This window comes from Salmo trutta, chromosome 15, assembly GCF_901001165.1.
Source record: "Salmo trutta chromosome 15, fSalTru1.1, whole genome shotgun sequence".
Lineage (NCBI taxonomy): Eukaryota > Metazoa > Chordata > Actinopteri > Salmoniformes > Salmonidae > Salmo > Salmo trutta.
In genome coordinates this window covers 14741618-14766416 of record NC_042971.1, presented here as the reverse complement: position 1 = coordinate 14766416, position 24799 = coordinate 14741618, and the positions used below count along the sequence as shown (strand labels likewise).

General features: G+C 41.7%; 1 protein-coding gene across 1 annotated transcript in view; it reads left to right on the top strand.

Annotated features, from left to right (window-relative positions):
- Positions 1 to 24552, top strand: part of gabra6b (gamma-aminobutyric acid type A receptor subunit alpha6b) — a 40721-nt gene extending 16169 nt beyond the window's left edge. The window contains exon 10 of the mRNA XM_029690494.1: positions 22337 to 24552. Within this exon, the coding sequence (XP_029546354.1) occupies positions 22337 to 22349 (13 nt within the window). The 3' untranslated portion in view covers positions 22350 to 24552. The remainder of the gene's footprint in view (positions 1 to 22336) is intronic.
- The last annotated feature ends 247 nt before the right edge of the window (positions 24553 to 24799 follow it).

The window sequence follows — 24799 nt, the reverse complement described above, 5'->3', positions numbered from 1 at the left end:
GAACTTGATTGAACAAAACATGCATGTATTGTATAACATAATGTCCTAGGATTGTCATCTGATGAAGATCATCAAAGGTTAGTGCTGCATTTAGCTGTGGTTTGGGTTTATGTGACATTATATGCTAGCTTGAAAAATGGGTGTCTGATTATTTCTGGCTGGGTACTCTGCTGACATAATCTAATGTTTTGCTTTCGTTGTAAAGCCTTTTTGAAATCGGACAGTGTGGTTAGATTAACGAGAGTCTTGTCTTTAAAATGCTGTAAAATAGTCATATGTTTGAGAAATTGAAGTAATAGCATTTCTAAGGTATTTGAATAACGCGCCACAGGATTCCACTGGCTGTTGAGTAGGTGGGACGATTTCGTCCCACATACCCTAGAGAGGTTAACTGAATGCCTGTAGAGTATCTAATGGGTTAGGACCCAGATTGCAGTTCCTATGGCTTCCACTAGATGTCAACAGTCTTTAGACAATGTTTCAGGCTTGTTTCTGAAACATTAAGAAGAATGAGACCTTTCCGTCAGTGGACTGTAGAATCATGCAGTGCTGGTTTGCGCGCGTGACCAAGAGCGTGCCCTACATTGTTTTTCCTTTCTATTGAATACGCTATTGTCTGGTTGAAATATTATCGATTATTTAGACAATTGACAACCTGAGGATTAATTATTAACATTGTTTGACATGTTTCGACGAACTTTACCGGTACTATTAGGATGTATTCGTCTGCATGTTTTGACTGCCTTTGAGCCAGTGGATTACTGAACAAAACGCGCCAACAAAACTGAGTTTTTGGGATATAAAGAGGGTCTTTATCGAACAAAACAAACATTTATTGTGTAGCTGGGACTCTTGTGACTGCAACCAGATGAAGATCTTCAAAGTTAAGTGATTAATTTTATCGCTATTTCTGACTTTCGTGACTCCTCTACTTGGTTGGAAAATGTTTGTATGCTTTTGTAAGCGGGGCGCTGTCCTCAGATAATCGCATGGTATGCTTTCGCCGTAAAGCCTTTTTGAAATCTGACAAAGCAGCTGGATTAACAAGAAGTTAATATTTAAACCGATGTATAACACTTGTATTTCTATGAATGTTTATTTTGACTATTTCTGTATTTTGATTTTGACGCTCTGCAATTTAACCGGATGTTGCCGAGGTGGGTCGCTAGCGGAACGCCTGCGCCAGAAAGGTTAAGAAAATAAAAGGGATATAAAGGGATCTATGACTGCACTTTGGTCCGCGAAGCTTCATGCAAGCTGTAAAATACCTGGGAAAGATGTGACTCCGATGCATCTGGGAATATCATTGTTTTGTTTCTTCAGAGTCTGACTTTGCTTGGGAGGTAATCTTATTCTGTCACAGTCAATTGATTAAAGCACTTCACTTTCTGCACAATAGAAGATGTTTAAACTCAAGCAGCTTTTAGGGAAACACTTGTGACCTTCTCTCATTGGGTTAAGCCACGGAAGAAGAGTAGCTAGCAGTTAAAGCTGACATTTTTCTGCGTCGGAAGGCCTACTCTATCTGGGGTGAAAAGGTAAGCCTAACTTCTGAAAGTACCATGCTCAGGTTCCTAATTATTTGTAAACAGGGATAGTTTTGATGCAAACAAGACAGACTGATTTGGCATAGAAGAAATTATAAGATGAACACATAGCCCTATCTCTCTGTCCATTCTTTGCCGGTAATTTTGGTTATTTAAGTGGTATTAAAAACAGATTCCACCAATATGTAAAATGACGTAGAATTGCATGAAATGCTTATAAAAGGCAATTTTTCCTTGGACCTGCAAATATGATGTTTTTCATATAAAGGAGATCTTTCCAGCCCTACTCTTGTCCACGGTGGTCTGCGAACCCACAACCTTCTGGTATGTGCTCTATAAAAATTCCCACGTAGCAATGTAATGCTTACTGGACGAAGAAGTGCGCTCCATGTGACCCTTATTATAAATAACGTTCACTCCCTTACAGTAGGCAAATATAGTTGGTAGGGGTTTTTAAAATACAGTGAGGGAAAAAAGTATTTGATTCCCTGCTGGTTTTGTATGTTTGCCCACGGACAAAGAAATTATCAGTCTATAATTTTAATGGTAGGTTTATTTGAACATTGAGAGACAGAATAACAAAAAAATCCAGAAAACGCATGTTAAAAATGTTATAAATTGATTTGCATTTTAATGAGGGAAATAAGTATTTGACCCCCTCTCAATCAGAAAGATTTCTGTCTCCCAGATGTCTTTTATACAGGTAACGAGCTGAGATTAGGAGCACACTCTTAAAGGGAGTGCTCCTAATCTCAGCTTGTTACCTGTATAAAAGACACCTGTCCACAGAAGCAATCAATCAGATTCCAAACTCTCCACCATGGCCAAGACCAAAGAGCTCTCCAAGGATGTCAGGGACAAGATTGTAGACCTACATAAGGCTGGAATGGGCTACAAGACCACCGCCAAGCAGCTTGGTGAGAAGGTGACAACAGTTGGTGCGATTATTCGCAAATGGAAGAAACACAAAAGAACTGTCAATCTCCCTCAGCATGGGGCTCCATGCAAGGTCTCACCTCGTGGAGTTGCAATGATCATAAGAACGGTGAGGAATCAGCCCAGACCTACACGGGAGGATCTTGTCAATGATCTCAAGGCAGCTGGGACCATGGTCACCAAGAAAACAATTGGTAACACACTACGCCGTGAAGGACTGAAATCCTGCAGCGCCCGCAAGGTCCCCCTGCTCAAGAAAGCACATATACATGCCCGTCTGAAGTTTGCCAGTGAACATCTGAAAGATTCAGAGGACAACTGGGTGAAAGTGTTGTGGTCAGATGAGACCAAAATAGAGCTCTTTGGTATCAACTCAACTTGCCTTGTTTGGAGGAGGAGGAATGCTGCCCATGATCCCAAGAACACCAACTCCACCGTCAAACATGGAGGGGGAACATTATGCTTTGGGGGTGTTTTTCTGCTAAGGGGACAGGACAACTTCACTGCATCAAAGGGACGATGGACAGGGCCATGTACCGTCAAATCTTGGGTGAGAACCTCCTTCCCTCAGCCAGGGCATTGAAAATGGGTCGTGGATGGGTATTCCAGCATGACAATGACCCAAAACACAAGGCCAAGGCAACAAATGAGTGACTCAAGAAGAAGCACATTAAGGTCCTCGAGTGGCCTAGCCAGTCTCCAGACCTTAATCCCATAGAAAATCTGTGGAGGGAGCTGAAGGTTCGCGTTGCCAAACGTCAGCCTCGAAACCTTAATGACTTGGAGAAGATCTGCAAAGAGGAGTGGGACAAAATCCCTCCTGAGATGTGTGCAAACCTGGTGGCCAACTACAAAAAACGTCTGACCTCTGATTGCCAACACAGGTTTTGCCATCAAGTACTAAGTCATGTTTTGCAGAGGGGTCAAATACTTATTTCCCTCATTAAAATGAAAATAATTGTATAACATTTCTGACATGCGTTTTTCTGGATTTTTTTGTTGTTCTGTCTCTCACTGTTCAAATAAACCTGCCATTAAAATTATAGACTGATCATTTCTTTGTCAGTGGGCAAATGTACAAAATCAGCAGGGGATCAAATACTTTTTTCCCCTCACTGTACATCTACATCATTGTGATTTGATGCATTTCTTATACCTTTTAAGACTTTTTCTGGTAGATTTTTTCTAAGACGCCTTTTCCATCTGTTTGACTTGAATCAAAGCCATTATGTATGCCATTTTCTAAAATGGAAAATGGTTGAAAATTGCATCCATGCCTTAATTTCCCCAAAATATTTACTCTTAGTGTAACGGTCGTCGTAGGAAGTGGACCAAGGCGCAGCGGGTTGAGTGCTCATTATAACTTTATGAGAACACTTACTAAACAAAACAAGGGCAAAACGAACGGACGACAAACAGTAATGCAGGCTACACACAGCTATGCAAAAACAACCTCCCACAATTCCCATAACAAACACACCCCTATACATAGGACCTTCAATCAGAGGCAACGAGGAACAGCTGCCTCCAATTGAAGGCCCAATCCCAATTAACTAAACATAGAAATAGATAGACTAGACTGAACATAGAAATACACTAACATAGAACATAGACCAAAACCCTGGAATACCCTAAACAAACACCCCTCTACATAAACAATTATATCAACAACCCCGAACCACATAAAGCAAACACCCCCCTGCCACGTCCTGACCAAACCACAATAACAAATAACCCCTTTACTGGTCAGAACGTGACACTTAGCTTTCATTTGACATGCGCCAATGAACTTCACGTGTTGGTGTTCATGGGACCTTTTTATATGGAAATGACAAGAGCATAATGAAAGAGGGCACAATGTGACACGTGAACCGCTGCAGTGATAATGTCCTCTCGGCTTGACACGTCTTTCAAATCAATCAAATGGTATTGCTTCGTGAACAACAGGTGTGGATTAACAGTGAAATGCTTACCTACGGGCCCTTCCCAACAATGCAGAGAGAAAGAAAATATAGAAATAATAGAAAAGTAAAACACGTAATAATGAAAGTAGTAATAAAAACACAATGAGTAACGATAACTTGGCTATATACACGGGGTACCAGTACCGAGTCGATGTGCAGAGGTATGAGGTAATTGAGGTAGATATGTACATATAACTAGGAATAAAGTGACAGATAGTAAACAGTAGCGTATGTGATAAGTCAAAAAAGTTAGTGCAAAAAGGGTCAATTCAGATAGTAGTTATTTGGTTAACTATTTAACTAACTATTTAGCAGTATTGTGGCCTCCCTATAGGCTATCTCATCGCCGTCGGTGATCAGGCCTACCACCGCTGTGTTGTTAGCAAACTTATTGATGGTGTTGGAGTCATGCACAGCCACGCAGTCGTGGGTGAACAGGGAGTACAGGAGGGGACTAAGCACACACCCCTGAGGGGCCCCCGTGTTGAAGGTCAGTGTGGCGGATTGGGTTGTTGCCTACCCTCACCAATTGGGGGCGTCCCGTCAGGACATCCAGGATCCAGTTGCAGAAGGAGGTGTTCAGTCCCAGGGTCCTTAACTTAGCGATGAGCTTGGAGATTACTATGGTGTTGAACACTGATCTGTAGTCAGTGAACAGCATTCTCACATAGGTGTTCCTTTTGTCCAAGTGGGAAATGGCGTGTAGAGTGCAATAGAGATCGCCTCATCTGTGGATCTGTTGGGGCGGTATGCAAATTGGAGTGGGTCCAGGGTGTCTGGGATGATGGTGTTGATGTGAGCCACGACCAGCCTCTCAAAGCATTTCATGGCTACAGATGTGTGCCCAGGGTGGGATAGTCATTTAGACAGGTTACCTTGGTGTTCTTGGGCACAGTGACTATGGTGGTCTGCTTTAAACATGTAGGCATTACAGACTGAGTCTGGGAGAGGTTGAAAATGTCAAAGAAGACACTTGCCAGCTGGTCAGCGCATGCTCTGAGAGCGCATCCTGGTAATCTGTCTTGCCCCGCAGCCTTGTGTATGTCAACCTGTTTAAAGGTCTTACGTCGGCTACGGAGAGCGTGATCACACAGTTGTCCAGAACAGCTGATGCTCTCATGCATGCCTCAGTGTTGCTTGCCTCGAAGCGAGCATAGAAGTGATTTAGCTCATCTGGTAGGCTCGTGTCACTGGGCAGCTCGTGGCTGTGTTTCCCTTTGTAATTCGTGATAGTTTTCAAGACCTGCCACATCTGATGAGCGTGAGAGCTGGTGTAGTAGGATTCGATCTCAGTACTGTAATGATGCTTTGCCTGTTTGTTGGTTCATCGGAGGGATCATCGGAGGATAGCGGGATGTCTTATAAGCATCCGGATTAGTGTCCCGCTCTTTGAAAGCGGCAGCTCTAGCCTTGAACTCTATGCGGATGTTGTCTGTAATCCATGGCTTCTGGTTGGGATTTGTACATACGGTCACTGTGGGGATGACATCGTCGATACACTTATTAATGAACCCACCACATTCATCATAGCACACTATGAGCAAGCGCTTCAAATAACTATGTAGCGCTGTGTGTAACATAAGAAGAAAATAACACACCATGAATGGCATCACGTGTTTAACCAAGAGGAAGTTGGTCATTCTCACCCTCAATGGCCGATGGGAGATCATAAGTTATGGAAGTGTGACACAAACCTGGTGTAGGTTCTGGCCTAATTAATATCTGCAGTTCTCGCTGCACCATCAAAGTTGAAATATGACTGCAAGAGTGTGCATCGGGGTATATTGACATACAGCCATACAGCTGTCTTACATCCCAACAAGGCTTCATTGGCTAGACCTTACCTGATTCATGGTCATGAGTAGTATAATATTGCACTATACGCAGTCAATATGCTGCAGTAGTATTTTTCTTTACTTGTTGTATACACTCAAACATATACATGCATACACAGATAGTATGCATGGACAATACGTACAGACACTCTCACTTCTTATATGGCACCTGAAGCTTTCAGCCACAACACTGTAAACATTCTGTATGGAGTGATATTAGAATCACATAACCCAACCACCGCATGGCTTCTGAGAACGGTGTCAAACACATTCCCGTGTCAGAGATTGCTTTTCTACTAGAGTAGGAAGCTTTAAGACATTTTACCCTCTTCTCCCCTTTCACCTAACAGCATACAATTGATCCTTGAATGCTAAACTCAACACGCTGCCAGGGTAAAGTGCTGCTTTAAAGACAACAGTTGCCTCATGTCAAGGGAAGTGGATCGAAATGAATATGCGCTTTTGCGTTCATGAATAATACTGTACATTCACATTGAAGAAGGTAGAGTTCCTCTGTCCAATGTCTGTGTTCTTTCCCTTTACAACTTTGCCTAGAAGGCCAGCATCCCGGAGTCGCCTCTTCACTGTTGATGTTGAGACTGGTGTTTTGCGGGTACTATTTAATGAAGCTGTCAGTTGAGGACTTGTGAGGCATCTGTTTCTCAAACTAGACACTATAATGTACTTGTCCTCTTGCTCAGTTGTGCACCGGGGCCTCCCACTCATCTTTCTATTCTAGTTAGAGCCAGTTTGTGCTGTTCTGTGAAGGGAGTAGTACACAGCGTTGTACGAGATCTTCAGTTTCTTGACAATTTCTCGCATGGAATAGCCTTCGTTTCTCAGAACAAGAATAGACTGACGAGTTTCAGAAGAAAGTTATTTGTTTCTGGCCATTTTGAGCCTGTAATCTAACCCACAAATGTTGATGCTCCAGATACTCAACTAGTCTAAAGAAGGCCAGTTGTATTGCTTCTTTAATCAGGACAATGGTTTTCAGCTGTGCTAACATAATTGCAAAAGGGTTTTCTAATGATCAATTAGCCTTTTAAAATGATACACTTGGAATAGCTAACACAACGTGCCATTGGAACATAGAAGTGATGGTTGCTGATAATGGGCCTTTGTACGCTTATGTAGATACAATAGTCATTTACAACATTAACAATGTCTACATTGTATTTCTGATCAATTTGATGTTATTTTAATGGACATAAAATGTGCTTTTCTTTCAAAAAACAAGGACATTGCTAAGTCACCCCAAACTTTTGAAATGTAGTGTATGTATGTTTTTCTACAGGGAGACAGAGAAATAAGAAGCAATAATGATAGTATGGAGGGTGGCAGATAGCCTATTGGTAAGAGCGTTGGGCCAGTCGTCAAAAGGTTGCTAGTTTGAATCCCCGAGGTGAAAAATCTGTCAATCTGCCCTTGAGCAAGGCACTTAACCCTAATTGCTCCAGGGTTCCTTTGAATAATGACTGATCCCTGGCTGGGACCCCACTCTCAGGGGGAGTGGGATATGCAAAAAACACATTTCCATTTCACATCACAAACTTGTACATGTGTGAAACAGGACAAATATAAGCGGCACTTGTTTATTTTTTTTACATGAATACATAATTAGGTTATCAAATGCTGTAATATTAATACTTTGCAATATGAATATACAGTTATTAAACATATCAATAGCAATATGCAATATACAAAATGCATACATGATTAAGCTATGCAAATATAGCAATATGATAACAATATTAATGGTCAAAAGTAGAACACAATAACATGTGGTGTGGTGTGGTAGGCCAATGCTAGAGCAGGCTAAATTGGCAGTAGCATATAACATGTGGGTCATACATAAAACAACAGATAAAGCTCATAAAGTTAGCAGGCAAACAAGCCAGTACTATTAACTAAAAAGCAAGCTTTAATTTAAAACAAGTGCACGAAAGGTGCAAACAATGCATGTGGCAATTAACAACTACATGTAGCATCATAAACTGTTTAATGAATCAAAATGGCTGTTTGACTTGACTATTAGCGTTAGTTGCCGAAATGGTACACACATTTTTTTAAATTATTGAGTGAATTCCTTTTCTGTTTCTTTCCTCAATGTCATAACGTTATGTACCCACTTTTTCATTGACAAATAATTTATTGGATTGGTTTGGAGAGTTTCATCTGAGCGTTTAGTGTGCTCTTACCTGTCTGAGTTTGTGAAGGACCCAAATAATAGTTATGTTACGTTTCATACCGGAGCTCCAAAGCATGTGTTGAAATTGTTAAGCAGTTTACTTCAAAGCAGTGTGCCGATGCCTGTATCACTTTATCAGAAGCACGTGATCAATGACGTCTGAAGCTTAGTTTGGTCACCTGATTGGTTTGGTATTGGTTTCAGTAGAAGACAAAAAGCCTACGCGCGCATGCGATATGGCGTTTGGGACGTCATCTATAATAATTTGGTTTCCCTAAAGTATTTTGACCACCAGGTGCCACTGGTGTACACTGTATTGATCGAAGCCTTGAGTAATGAACCTACTTTCGACACAATTGGCTGGAAAGCCTCAATGCTTAAGAAAGATGTGTTTCCCCGTCACAACCGAATACAGGGGATATGCCCGCAAACTTGTTTTACTCAGCCATAGAGTTTGCTAGAGGGCACACCTGCCACGAATGCCCTCTCTCCACCTCCATGCCTCAGACTGGGGGAATTCTGAACAGTACAGCAGCACAATGTTCACATTTTGGCTTTAATCAAAACATTTGTCTTCTGATTATGGGAGCCTAAGTTTCTCATACGGTACCTGGCTGTGTGGTTGAGTGGGTCCTTCAATTCCTGCTTCAACCTGTCCAACTTTCAAATCAAATCAAAGTTTATTTGTCACGTGCGCCCGAATATAACAGGTATGCTTACAGTGAAATGCTTACTTACAGGCTATAACCAATAGTGCAAAAAATAAAACAACAGTAAAAAGACAGTTGAAAATAACAGTAACGAGGCTATATACAGACACCGGTTAGTCAGGCTGATTGAGGTAGTATGTGCATGAAGATATGGTTAAAGTGACTATGCATATATGATGAACAGAGAGTAGCAGTAGCGTAAAAGAGGGGTTGGTGGGTGGTGGGTGGCGGGACACAATGCAGATAGCCCGGTTAGCCAATGTGCGGGAGCACTGGTTGGTCGGGCCAATTGAGGTAGTATGTAAATGAATGTATAGTTAAAGTGACTATGCATATATGATAAACAGAGAGTAGCAGCAGCATAAAAGAGGGGTTGGGGGGGCACACAATGCAAATAGTCCAGGTAGCCATTTGATTACCTGTTCAGGAGTCTAATGGCTTGGGGGTAAAAACTGTTGAGAAGCCTTTTTGTCCTAGACTTGGCACTCCGGTACTGCTTGCCATGCGGTGGAGAGAGAACAGTCTATGACTGGGGTGGCTGGGGTCTTTGACAATTTTTAGGGCCTTCCTCTGACACCGCCTGGTGTAGATGTCCTGGATGGCAGGCAGCTTAGCCCCAGTGATGTTCTGGGCTGTACGCACTACCCTCTGTAGTGCCTTGCGGTCAGAGGCCGAGCAATTGCCGTACCAGGCAGTGATGCAACCAGTCAGGATCCAGTTGCAGAGGGAGGTGTTTAGTCCCAGGATTCTTAGCTTAGTGATGAGCTTTGAGGGTACTATGGTGTTGAACGCTGAGCTGTAGTCAATGAATAGCATTCTCACATAAGTGTTCCTTTTGTCCAGGTGGGAAAGGACAGTGTGGAGTTCAATAGAGATTGCATCATCTGTGGATCTGTTTGGGCGGTATGAAAATTGGAGTGGGTCTAGGGTTTCTGGGATAATGGTGTTGATGTAAGCCATTACCAGCCTTTCAAAGCACTTCATGGTTATGGACATGATTGCTACGGGTCTGTAGTCATTTAGGCAGGTTGCCGTTGTGTTCTTTGGCATTACAGACTCAATCAGGGACATGTTGAAAATGTCAGTGAAGACACCTGCCAGTTGGTCAGCACATGCCCGGAGCACACGTCCTTGTAATCCATCTGGCCCCACAGCCTTGTGTATGTTGACCTGTTTAAAGGTCTTACTCACGTCTGCTACGGAGAGCGTGATCACACAGTTGTCCAGAACAGCTTATGCTCTCATGCATGCCTCAGTGTTGCTTGCCTCGAAGCGAGCATAGAAGTGATTTAGCTCATCTGGTAGGCTCGTGTCACTGGGCAGCTCGTGGCTGTGCTTCCCTTTGTAGTCTGTAGTAGTTTGCAAGCCCTGCCACATAAGACGAGCGTCGGAGCCAGTATAGTATGATTCAATCTTAGCCCTGTATTGACGCTTTGCCTGTTTGATGGTTTATCGCAGGGCATAGCAGGATTTCTTGTAAGATTCCGGGTTATAGTCCCGCACCTTGAAAGCGGCAGCTCTACCCTTTAGCTCAGTGCTAATGTTGCCTGCAATCCATGGCTTCTGGTTGGGGTATGTACGTACTGTCACTGTGGGGACGACGTCCTCGATGCACTTATTGATAAAGCCAGTGACTGATGTGGTGTACTCCTCAATGTCATCGGAAGAATCCCGGAACATGTTCCAGTCTGTGATAGCAAAACAGTCCTGTAGTTTAGCATCCGCTTCATTTGAACACTTTTTTATAGACCGAGTCACTGGTGATTCCTGCTTTAATGTTTGCTTGTAAGCAGGAATCAGGAGGATAGAGTTGTGGTCGGATTTACCAAATGGAAGGCGAGGGAGAGCTTTGTACACGTCTTTTTGTGTGGAGTACAGCTGATCTAGAATCGTTTTCCCTCTGGTTGCACATTTAACATGTTGATAGAAATTTGGTAGAACTGATTTAATTTTCCTGCATTAAAGTTTCCGGCCACTAGGAGTGCCGACTCTGGGTGAGTGGTTTCCTGTTTGATTATTTATACAGCTGACTGAGTGCGGTCTTAGTGCCACGTGTCTGTGGTGGTAAATAAACAGCCACGAAAGTATAGCTGAAAACTCTCTAGGCAAGTAGTGTGGCCTTCAATTTATCACAATATTCTCTACTTCAGGCGAGCAAAATCTAGAGACTTCCTTAGATTTCGTGCACCAGCTGTTGTTTACAAATATGCACAGACCGCCTCCCTCCCTTGTCTTACCGGAGTGTGCTGTTCTCTCTTGCCAGTGCAGCGTATATCCCGCTAGCTGAATATCCATGTCGTCATTCAGCCACGATTCCATGAAACATAGGATATTACAGTTTTTGTTGTCCCGTTGGTAGGATATTCGTGATCGTACCTCGTCTAATTTATTGTCTAATGATTGCACGTTGGCGAGTAGTATTGACGATAACGGCAGCTTTCCCACTCGCCATCTGAGGGTCCTGACGAGGCATCCGGCTCTTTGTCCTCTGTACCTGCGTCACTTCCTCTTGCAAATAACGGGGGTGTCGGCCCTGCCGGGTGTTTGGAAAATGTCCAGTGCGTCTTGCTTGTTGTAGAAAAAATCTTTGTCTAATCCGAGGTGAGTGATCGCTGTCCTGATATCCAGAAGCTCTTTTCTGCCATAAGATATGGTTGTTACAAATAACGCGAAAATAAAACACATAATAGCACAATTGGTTGGGCACCCATAAAACTGCTGCCATTTCTGCCGGCGCCACTCCATAACAAAGGCGGAATTTCATGACACATATTCGCCCTAGGCCCTATCCAGACTTGAGATAAGTTGATTTAACATTACTTAAGTCTATATTTTATTGATTCCATGTTATGTTTATTTATCTCAAGTCTGAATTGGTCACTATTTGTATGTTTTGATGCTGCCTTTTACATGCACTGAAACACCAAAAAGTGTTTTCACAACTATTGTTCAGATTGAAGAACCACTTTCAGAGTACTTCCATTCTGTTTTGAAATACATTCAGTGTATAATAACATTTACATTGTGTTTACATGGATGACTCATAAGTTAATTAAACTGATCATCAGCAAAACTGAGGCTCTACTTGTTGGCACCCCACAACAGGTCCAGCACTCTCCAATTACACACCTCACCATTGCAGGACAGAACATCCCTCTCTCGCTTTTAGCTTGACCACCAGGAATGCCCTCCCGGTCCACCTGAATGCACCACAGACTCTGGGCTCCTTTAAAACAGGCCTAAAGACCTTTCTCTTTAGGAAGGCTTTCTGTTGATAGTTGTGCTCCTTGGTGTCCTTGTCCCTTGTAGCGTCAGTGGTGTTCTTTGTGTCAGTTGCTCTAGTTGTGTCAATTTTTATATGTTTTTTCTATTTGGTTTGTATTTTTTTATTTTATGCACTTTGATGTTATTTTGTATAAATGTAATAGATTATTATTATTTCTTATTATTATTACATTCAAAACCCTCCAAAAACAGATCTCCGCGTAGGTGCACTACTTTTCATGGTTTTACTACACAATGATGGTGTTTGATTATTTCTTATTTAACAATGCACTGTTACACCACATACAGAGAGCTTTAGAACCACCAGTGGCTCGACACCAGCCATTAACCTGGGTGTTCTCTTGCTTTACTGAGAGCATGCCTGTTTTGTATAGCGTGTTTTTTCTCACTGAATATAAATGTAAGGTGCCTCAGGCCTTGTGAGAGAAGTCAGATTTCTTGACAGTGATGAGAGGTGTCAAGAGCTGACTAGGGTTTCTGACATTTCCTTAACTGTTGCTATTGATTGATATAATGTGGACTGTAAGCGACCAAGCAGTTAGCGCATACTGTACGCAGCAGGCAGCGTTGTGAAAGCCTAGGGGGCTCGAAAGCACCGTGATCAAAAATAGAACAACAACCAGTGGAGGAGCCATTGAAGTCAGGCTCTCAGGATGTGTGAATAGTGTGTGCATGGTTCATTCCCCAAGTGCCAGCCACTGTAAGCTTTCATCTCTCTTTTTTCTAAATCTGTATTACACTGTATGGTTTTCCACGTGCTACCACCCACCAACCTAACCTTTGGCACTGGGTGCTCTACATTCATCCTAACCCACATTTCTTTCTCATCTCTTGAAAGCCGCCTTTTTAATTTATGGGAAATAAATAGCTTTTTTCGTAGATGCCTGCTTCCAAGTTGAATGCAGAAATATTTTATGACAAAAGTCCTGCTGAAGAGGAGCAGAAAGAAAGACCCTTTAGAGGAGCAGAACCACAGGACAAAGTGGTATACAGTGCCTTCAGTGTTAAAACCCATTGATTTATCTTCAGAGTTTGTACTGTTAGGTGACCTAAACTGGGATATGCTTAACACCCCGGCCGTCCTACAATCTAAGCTAGATGCCCTCAATCTCACAAAAATGATCAAGGAACCTACCAGGTACAACCCTAAATCCGTAAACACGGGTTCCCTCATAGATATCATCCTGTCCAACCTGCCCTCTAAATACACCTCTGCTGTCTTAAACCAGGATCTCAGTGATCACTGCCTCATTGCCTGCGTCCGTAATGGGTCCGCGGTCAAACGACCACCCCTCATCACTGTCAAACGCTCCCTAAAACACTTCAGCGAGCAGGCCTTTCTAATCGACCTGGCCCAGGTATCCTGGAAGGACATTGACCTCATCCCGTCAGTAGAGGATGCCTGGTTATTCTTTAAAAGTGCTTTCCTCACCATCTTAAATAAGCATGCCCCATTCAAAAAAATGGAGAACTAAGAACAGATATAGCCCTTGGTTCACTCCAGCCACCATCCTGTGGCGTACTGCATTAGCATTGAATAGACTCCGCGACATGCAACCTTTCAGGGAAGTTAGGAACCAATATACACAGTCAGTTAGGAAAGCAAAGGCTAGCTTTTTCAAACAGAAATTTGCATCCTGTAGCACAAATTCCCAAAAGTTTTGGGACAGTGTAAAGTCCATGGAGAATAAGAGCACCTCCTGCCAGCTGCCCATTGTACTGATGCTAGAAAACACTGTCACCACCGATAATTGAGAATTTCAATTTAGCATTTTTCTGCGGCTGGCCATCCTTTCCACCTGGCTACCCCTACCCCGGCCAACAGCTCTGCACCCCCTGCAGCAACTTTCCCAAGCCCCCCCCCCCCCCGCTTTTCCTTCACCCAAATCCAGATAGCTGATGTTCTGAAAGAGCTGCAAAATCTGGACCCCTACAAATCAACTGGGCTAGACAACCCTCTCTTTCTAAAATTATCCGCCACAATTGTTGCAACCCCTATTACTAGCCTGTTCAACCTCTCTTTCGTATCGTCTGAGATCCCTAAAGACTGGAAAGCTGCCGTGGTTATCCCCCTCTTCAAAGGGGGAGACACTCTAGACCCAAACTGTTAGAGACCTATATCCATCCTGCACTGCCTTTCTAAAGTCTTCGAAAGCCAAGTTAACAAACAGATTACCGACCATTTCAAATCTCACCGTACCTTCTCCGCTATGCAATCTGATTTCTGAGCTGGTCATGGGTGCAGCTCAGCCACGATCAAGGTCCTAAACGATATCATAACCGCCATCAATAAAAGACAATACTGTGTAGTCGTCTTCATCAACCTGGCCAAGGCTTTCGACTCTGTCAATCACCGCATTCTTATTGGCAGAGTCAACAGCCTTGGTTTCTCAAATGACTGCCTCGCCTGGTTCACCAACTACTTCTCAGACAGAGTTCAATGTGTCAAATCGGAGGGCCTGTTGTCCGGACCTCTGGCAGTCTCTATGGCGGTGCCAAAGGGTTCAATTCTCGGGCAGACTCTTTTATCTGTATATATCAATGATGTCGCTCTTGCTGCCGGTGATTCTCTGATCAACCTCTACGCAGACGACACCATTCTGTATACTTCTGGCCCTTCTTTGGACACTGTGTAAACAAACCTCCAGACGAGCTTCAATGCCATACAACACTCCTTCCGTGGCCTCCAACTGCTCTTAAATGCTAGTAAAACTAAGTGCATGCTCTTCAACCGATCGCTGCCTGCACCCGCCCGCCCAACTAGCGTCACTACTCTGGACGGTTCTGACTTAGAATATGTGGACAACTACAAATACCTAGGTGTCTGGTTAGACTGTAAACTCTACTTCCAGGCTCACATTAAGCATGTCCAATCAAAAATTAAATCTAGAATCGGCTTCCTATTTTGCAACAAAGCCTCCCTCACTCATGCTGCTCAACATACCCTCGTAAAACTGACTATCCTACCGATCCTTGACTTTGGCGATGTCATTTACAAAATATCCTCCAACACTTTACTCAGCAAATTAGATGTAGTCTATCACAGTGCCATCCATTTTGTCAACAAAGCCCCATATACTACCCACCACTGCGACCTATATGCTCTCGTTGACTGGCCCTCGCTTCATATTCGCTGGCTCCAGGTCATCTATAAGTCTTTGCTAGGTAAAGCCCCACCTTTTCTCAGCTCACTGGTCACCATAGCAGCACCCACCCGTAGCACGCGTTCCAGCAGGTATATTTCACTGGTCATCCCCTAAGCCAACTCCTCCTCTGGCCGCCTTTCCTTCCAGTTCTCTGCTGCCAATGACTGGAACGAATTGCAAAAATCACTGAAGCTGGAGACTTATGTCTCCCTCTACAACTTTAAGCATCAGCTGACAAAGCAGCTTACCGATCACTGCACCTGTACACAGCCCATCTTTAAATAGCCCATCCAACTACCTCATCCCCATATTGTTATTTATTTTTGCTCTTTTGCACCACAGTATCTCTACTTGCACATCATCATCTGCACATCTATCACTCCAGTGTTAATGCTAAATTGTAATTATTTCACCACTATGGCCTTACCTCCTTACTTCATTTGCACACACTGTATACAGATATTTCTATTGTGTTATTGACTGTACGTTTGTTTGTCCCATGTGTAACTCTGTGTTGTTGTTTTTGTCGCAATGCTTGGCTTTATCTTGGCCAGGTCGTAGTTGTAAATGAGAACTTGTTCTCAACGGCCTACCCTATGTTAAATAAAGGTTAAATTAATAAAATGTATTTAAAATTGATTACATTTTTGTGTCACTGATCAACACAATACTCCATAATGTCAAAGTGGAATTATGTTTTTAGAAATGTTTACAAATTAATAAAAACTGAAATGTCTTCAGGCAATAAGTATTCAACCATTTTGTTGTCGCAGGCCTAAATTCATGATTAAAAATGCGCTTAACAAGTCACATAATAAGTTGCATGGACTCACTCTGTGTTTTTGACATGAATTTTAAATGACTACCCCATCTCTGTACCCCACACACACAATTATCTGTAAGGTCCCTCAGTCGAGCAGTGAATTTCAAACACAAATTCAACCAAAATGACCAGGGATGTTTTCCAGTGGTTCGCGCAAAGAAGGGCACCTATTAGTAGATGGGTAAAAAAAAGACATTGAATATCCCTTTGAGCATGGTGCATTTATTAATTACACTTTGGATAGTGTTTCAATACACCCAGTCGCTACAAAGATACAGACGCCCTTCCTAACTCAGTTTTCCAGAGATGAAGGAAACCACTCAGGGATTTCACCATGAGGCCAATGGTGATATTAAAACAGTTACAGAGTTTAAAACCTCTTAGATGTAAAGTCCCCTGTATAGGGGACCTGCGTGGTTCTGGTACTGGTTCCGAACAAGTTTTTTGCTTGTAGATCTGTGGACACCAGAGATTTAAATGGCTTGCGTTGAGCAATATCCCTGGTTCCCACGTGACGTAGGACGTGAAATCTGAAACCACATTTAATTTGCTCTTCTGATTGTCCATCAACTCATGGCTGAACCCTACATCATAGGCACTGACAAACCACATGCCTGCATTCATTACATTGTAAAGCAGCAGGAGAGAGTGGTTTCATCACTATAGCACATTCAGAGATCGATTAGCCGTTCATTTAAAATAATTCATAGATTTTAAATAAAAAACACTCTGTTTGTCATAGACGGACAACAGTAATATGAGATGAAATGCAAGTTCCTAATGAGTTCAAGAACCCAAGCTATAGCTCTGTGAGACGATCACATTGATGGGGTCAGATGTTTTGATCAAGAGACCTTTAGAAAATAGGGATAATTTCTCTAACACTAAACATACAAATGTGTATTTTACAGTTATTAGAAAGGTGAAATCTTATATGCTTTATAAATTTAGTATAATCAAATTATAACACAACTATGTTCATTAATGTGATGACAATTATTTTAGCAAATCAATAAACTATGTTTAATTATTACGATGATTAAATTAATCCTGTAACAATTAACTCATTAGCAATCTTGGGGCACAACGGAAAAAGTTTATTTAACAAGTTTTCCAAATGAACTCTTAAAGATAAAAAGATCTCTTATGTTTCAGTCATCAATCAGTCATTATTTAATTATTTACCTTCAGTCTCATTCTGAATCTCGCAAAATCCTTGGATATCTGCACGAACCCTAGCATAAATGATGAATCAGCGATATACAAATTTGCTTAATTATTTATTTACTAACTAACTAAATAATCACACAGAATTACATGAAGACACAAACAGAATAGCTTCCACATTGATTGCTACATAAGGCAATGAAAAATCCCTTATGAACTAACCCGATATGATGGTTTGGCAGACAATGGAAAGGGTGGGGACAGATAAAGAGCAGAAAAGACAGAATGGACTCACTACATACAGTTGATATCTATGCTCATGGAAATGCTAATGCTTTGCACATACATTGCAATGTACATATTTACGCTTGTATGTCTTGTCGTCTCTCTCTGTTTAAAGTCCATTTTCTGTGGAGAGTAATTCATCAGAAGTCTCTGGTTGTGTTCCCCAGAAGTCACAATGTCTTTTGTAGCTGGAGCTTCTCAGATTTCTCGGAGTGTCAGTTAATATGGATACGTTAGACGTACCAATGTTCGTTTGTTAGGGATATGTTCTTCTCTCGTCTTTGGTCGAGTTTCCTAGATATTTTACATATACAGCTGCAGACTGTGAATGTGTAGTCTTTAGTTTTGTAGTTTTCTTAACCATTTCTTAACCAATAACATATTTAGTTGGCGCTGCACGTAACTGGTCTATAGAGTGGTAGCCACTTAAATTGCCAACCATTTCAACATGTAGCTACAGCTCCATGCTCTTTGGTCTATAGAGATGTTCTTCTTCTTTGTTGAAAGTTTCAGAGTGTCTAACCATTTTGTACCTTCCAGTTTACACTGTCGGTCCCACTGGTCTATAGAGTGGTAGCTATTTCAACATGGGGACTCCCATCCTCCCGTTTTCTGGACTAATGTTAATTTCGCTAGAAGTGGGTTTTATGTACTCTGGGAAAAGGGGGTGTTGCATGATGCCGACATAATGTCTGTGCTCACGTGGGTGTGGTCACTGACTGATTCAGACTTTATATGAATAACAATGATTTCATTTAGAAGGCTAACATCACATTTAATCATATACGTTCCACAACATCTAGATGTGAATCTGATCACTGTGAAAAATATACATTCAGAGATACAGTTATGTTGTTCTACTATCCTTAGTTACCTCACAAATTAGTAATGAATTTGACATGATTGTTCTTTAAGTACCCACGGACCCTTCCAAATGTTTGGATTACAGAAATATTGTTTCATTATTCAACCTTTGATGTTACCGTACTGAAACATCTCTCTCTGTGGTAACAAAGGGATTTAACTTCCATATCTGAAGGAGTGGGAGAGAGAGTTTTCCTGCAGGTATTTACTGTGGTGGGAGAGAGAGCGATAGAGAAGGGGATGGGATGGGGGTGATCTGGTGCCTATGATCCTCACCCAAAAGGGCAAGTCATGACAACTAACTATAAGTCATTTTAAGCCGTATTCATACAGTTTGTTGAGTATGGAATACATTGTATAAAATGTCATATTTTCATATTTGTATCACATTTCTACTGTGTACTTGAGCTTGTGTCCTCAAACGGGGCTACACCTCAGTAATTTGTATTTTTTTCCAAAAAGGATAGATTTTTACCTTTTCTCAGAGTATGCAGCATTACAAGTTATTGTTTATGGCCCTCTCATGATAAATCATTTATTTTGGGGATTACATAGATTACATTTTAGATTGCATTTTGTTACATTTAACTGGTTTTAATGGCTGGGATAGGAGATAACTGCGGATGGATCAACAATATTGTAGTTACTCCACAGTACTAACATAAATGACAAAGTGAAACAACTTATTATGTGAATTGTAAAGCAAATTTTTACTCCTGAACCTATTTAGGCTTGCTATAACAAAGGGGTTGAATACTTATTGACTAACGACATTTCAGCTTTTCATTTTAATATATTTCTTAAAATTTAGAAAAACATAATTCCACTTTGACATTCTGGGGTATTGTGTGTAGGCCAGTGACACACAATCTCAATGTAATCTATTTTAAACTCAGGCTGTAACACAACAACAGGTGGAGAAAGTCAAGGGGTGTGAATACTTTCTGAAGGCACTGTATGTATTTATATTCCGGACTGACATTGCTCATTCTGATATTGCTTAATTCCTTTCTTTTTATTTTGGTGATTTTTGTGTATTGTTTTGTATTGTTAGTTATTACCGCACTGTTGGAGCTAGACACATGAGCATTTCGCTGCACCTGCAATAACATCTGCAAAATATGTGTAAGCGACCAATACAATTTGATTTGATTTGTTTGCAACAAGGCACTAAAGTAAAACTGCAAACAATGTGGCAAAGGAAATTCTCTTTTTGTCCAGAACACAACACGTTATGTTTGGGGCAGATCCAACCCAACACATCATTGAGTTCCATTTTTCATATTTTAAAACATGTTGGGTATGCTTGTCATCAGCAAGGGAGTTTTTGGGGATAAAAATAAATGGAATAGAGCTAAGCACAGGCAAAATCCTAGAGACAAAGGTTCTGTCTGCTTTCCAACAGACACTGGGAGACAAATTCACCTTTCAGCAAGACAATTACCTAAAACACAAGACCAAATATTCACTCCAGTTCCTTACCAAGACGACAGTAAATGTTCCTGAGTGACCTAGGTACAGTTTTGTCTTATATTGGCTTGAACATCTATGGTAAGACTGTCTAGCAATGATCAAAATGGCTGTCTAGCAATGATCAAAATGGCTGTCTAGCAATGCTCAAAATGGCTGTCTAGCAATGATCAACCAAATTGACGGAGCTTGAAGAATGTTTTAAAACATAATGGGCAAATATTGTACAATCCCGGTGTGCAAAGCTCCGAGAGACTTACCCAGAACGACTCACAGCTGTAATCGCTACCAAATTGAGCTTGAGGATAACAGAGGAGTTGATCCTGATTCGATAACCCTCACAGCTATTGTCCAGTCACAACGATTAATGAAATAGTGGCACACTTTTTTTTCTCCACAGGACAAGTTGGTATACGGTTGATAAGCAACCATCTTTGTTTTTTCCAGATGAAACCAGTCTGTCAAAATTTGCTAACGCCAATCTAAATTGTCATACTATATACATACTGCAATTCCAACCACAAAACCTCTTTGCTTTGATTTTAGGCATCAAAATACAACCATTTCCCTTGCTTACAGCAAAATATTAATGTTATTTCCAACAACCAATGAGCAACTCTGCCGTAAATCCCGCTGCATATTGAATGTTGAGGAGCTTTGGCAATGACATGGAGTGACAAGGAGTGGAATGTTAGCTAAAAAAGACTGGTACCCAGACTAGGCACTACCTGCCTTGTGTGGCTTTTTAATGAATAGGGCCATCTAGGCCAGACATCAAGGAAACACATTTGCTGCAAAGGGCTTCTGTGAGCCCAGTTCTCACTGCTCATGTCTGTGGAAGCTAAAGCTAACTATAGGCAATAAACTCTCTTTATGCCAGACTTGAAAAATAGCTCTTTCCTGGTCTCTCATAAAGCAAAACCACAAAATCTCATTTCTAACTAAATTCCTATTTTCTAGCACAGGCCTTTGCTATAGCTTAGTTTAATGATCATTAAATTACTGCATCTCAGGCAGATAATATAAGGGGCCAGTAAAACTGTAATCCTCATTTTACATATTTGTCTTTATAGCCTCAGGGGAAAGTATTGACCCTACGTGTGTTTGTGTGTGTGTGTGTGTGTGTGTGTGTGTGTGTGTGTGTGTGTGTGTGTGTCCGTCCGTCCGTCCGTACGTGCGTACGTGTGTGAGAGAGAGTGTGTGTGTGTATGTGTGTATTTACGTGCATGATACATGTGTGTGTATGTGTGTGTTTACATGCATGTCTGTGTGTTTTATTCAGGCAGAGAAGTATGAACATTTATAGATCCATGTACGTTAGCAAATAGTTTGCCATGACTGCTCACTGTGAAAGTCTTCAGGGTTGTCAGGGTGAATTCCATTTCCCATCTCTTTTATGTTGAGATTTTTTGTTTAAAGACATCGTGCATGGCACAGCATCCCCCTATCTTGATTAGTCAGTGGTTTTCCAAAAAAGTCATCTAAGACAATATAAAGGGATCTATTCCTTCGTAGTGCTGTTGCCCACACAGATCAATAGAGTTGTGGTTCTGATTACATTTCACAGACACACACATCCATAGGAAACCGGAAACAGGCATTCTTCATAACACCAAATGCAGTACTACACGGTTGAGGGTGGCTGAGCGCTCGCTCCGAATAATCCCTTGGTTTGACACATAGACAGAGGAGGCGTAGGTGTGAAATACCTGGCAGACTTTCCCAGGAAAGGAATGAAAGAGGTGGACTAGTTTCGCAAGGTCTTTGTCGACAGCCCATGAGCAAGGGATTGATTCAAATAATAAGGGCCCTGCATGCCAAACCTGGGAGGGAATGAAATTAGAACACCTTCAGTATGGCGGTTCACACTGCTGGCTGGCTGCTGGGCCGTTTGTGTGTGCTAATACACACTCCATCTCCCTCCTGCGTTCACAAGATGACAGCAGAGCTTTATATCTTTTCAAAATGTGTCACATGTTTCCCACAAGCATTCTCCAACCCCCTCAGTACACCCTCTACTACACACACACACAGCAATGTCTCTGTTAACTGGACTGTAGTTATAACTGCACGTTTCTGGGTTCTTATTTTCTCTCCTTTTTCTTTGTTACAGAGACAGCGTGTGAGCCCTGTCCTGGAGTGAGCCCCCTCACTGATCTCACACGGATGCACACGGATGCACACGTGCACACACACACATACACACACAAACACAAGGACACTTGCCGTTTGGATAGATGACAGAGAAGCTTGCCAAGGTTTTCTTTTTGATGCTGCCTCTGTACATTGTGTTTTTGTTTTTTACATTCAGTGTGTGACTGATTTGAAGGGCTCTGCCAACTGTTGACCTGGGAGCTCAAGTTTTATCATAGCTTATGGGCCAGGGCTATCAGTCTACTTCAAACAGGTACTCAATCTCTTTCTCTCTCACACATCCCTCTGCGTCTTCCCCCTGAAGAGAAACAATGTGCATTGGCACTTCTCTTTCAAGTGTAATGCCCTTTCCCGGTCTCTGTCTGAAACAGAGGGACTTTCCTAAAAGTAGGGAGTGTCTGCCACAGGACTGGAGGCAGTGGAGTGAATTTGTCTGTGTGAAACAATACACGGCCTGGCTGCGTCTACCCTGGACAGTACTGGAAAACACACCTGAGGGGAGTACTGTGCACTGCCTCCACTCTGACTGACTCTCTCCCCCAGATTTCAACTTTGCAATCCCTTTTGGTTTTCGGTTCATTGGCTCATTTTCACTCCTCTCATGAAACATTTCTTTGATGAGGCCAAATCGTCAAAGAGTTGTTCTTGGTTCCTCACATACATTGTAATATTCAGAATTACTCCAAAGACACACATACAGACACACACCCAAAGACACACACACATTCACAGGGACAATCTTGTAAGACAGTCAAATCCAAATAAATGCGAGGATCATCGGTCTCTCCACGCAGGTCAAAGATCAATCACAAGGCCTGTATTTGTTGGCATCCACCAACTCAAACTGAAACCTGGACTTTAATGAATTGACAATATTCTCTCCTTGCTAACTTTACTTGGCTATGTTTGGCGTATCAGGGAATACAAATATAGTTCCCTGGCAACAGCCCGCCTCTCATTCAATGGATATATTATTTAATGTCAGTGTTGTTGTTTGTTTTAATGTTTTCTATTTTTGCACTTTTATGTAATTCTATCTGTCGTTATTGGACATGAAAGGATGGTAAGGTGGTTTGTGGTTGGCAATTATTCATTAAATGACAGACTTACATTTAATTTAGAACTGCATCTTCTCACAAGAAATGATGCATCATGCCAAATGCATTCATTAGCTTCTGTCTGGATTTACATATAATTATGCACTATTTCCAATTAAAAGAAAGAGGTAAATGATTAAATCCACAGAGTAGCGCCATCTAAATATATCCAACATTCATATGTGTGTGTGTGTGTTTATTGGTTATTCATGACTGTCTTTCCACTGGCTGCCTCTCTCTGCAGCACATATTGCAGCTTATCAACACACGTATCAACACCATCAAGCATCTGTTTCACTTTTTTATAAAGTCCATTAATATTCCTCCAGTTGTTGTTACCTTTCCAGGTTCCCCCAGATATTGTAGTGATATTTTGCTAAGGAAAACTAGATGGACTGCCTGCAAATTGAACCTTCATCTCTGCTTTTGATGTGGAGTCTGAGGACACAGAACATTTCAGCTCTGACTACACTGGCAGGCCCTGGAAGGGACCTCTTGACAGCTGAATAAGAACCTAAAGAAAGAGGCAGAGGAGTGACTGATGTATAGCCCTGACTGTATAGCCCTATTGAGGTGGTTATTTAGTTGAATTAAATGGAAAAGGAAGATGGAGGGGGCTGTATTGGTGACCTTATTGATTTTGTCCAACCTCAACCTGCCTGCTTATGGCAAACTTACTGGTCTCTATGGGGGACAAGCACTAGCATGACCTGTGACCCTTCAGTGTCCTTGTTAGGGGGTTTGGAGTGTTGGGGTTTTGTGTATCAAAGGCCATGACATCTACCGCCCCCTCAACATCGTATTTCGCTACAGTCATGAGTCACATTGATTCCTAACCACTGTTATTCGCTAGCTTTTATTCACAGGCTAAGCAAATGTGAAGTGTGAAAATGAAGCAGCATTAGGGTAACACGTTGGTCTTTGTGCATATGTGAATATTTCATGATTACTGTAGTTATAGATTTATATTTTTATTTCTGTCTTAAAAATCCTGCTTGATGTATGGCTATTATGTTAATTATTTGTACTGATCTGAAATGTATTGCAGCTTTTGTATATACAGTGCCTTGCAAAAGCATTCAGACCCATTGGATTTCTTCACATTGTATTGTGTTACAAAGTGGGATTAAAATTGGTTTAATTATACTTTTTTTTGTCAGCAATCTGCACAAAATACTCTGTAATGTCAAAGTGAAAGAAAAATTATAGATTAATAAATATTAAATAACTAAAATATAGTCGTTGCAGAAGCATTCAGGTCCCTGAGTAAATAATTGTTAGAAAAACCTTTGGCATAGAGTCATCTTGGGTAAGTCTATAAGGGC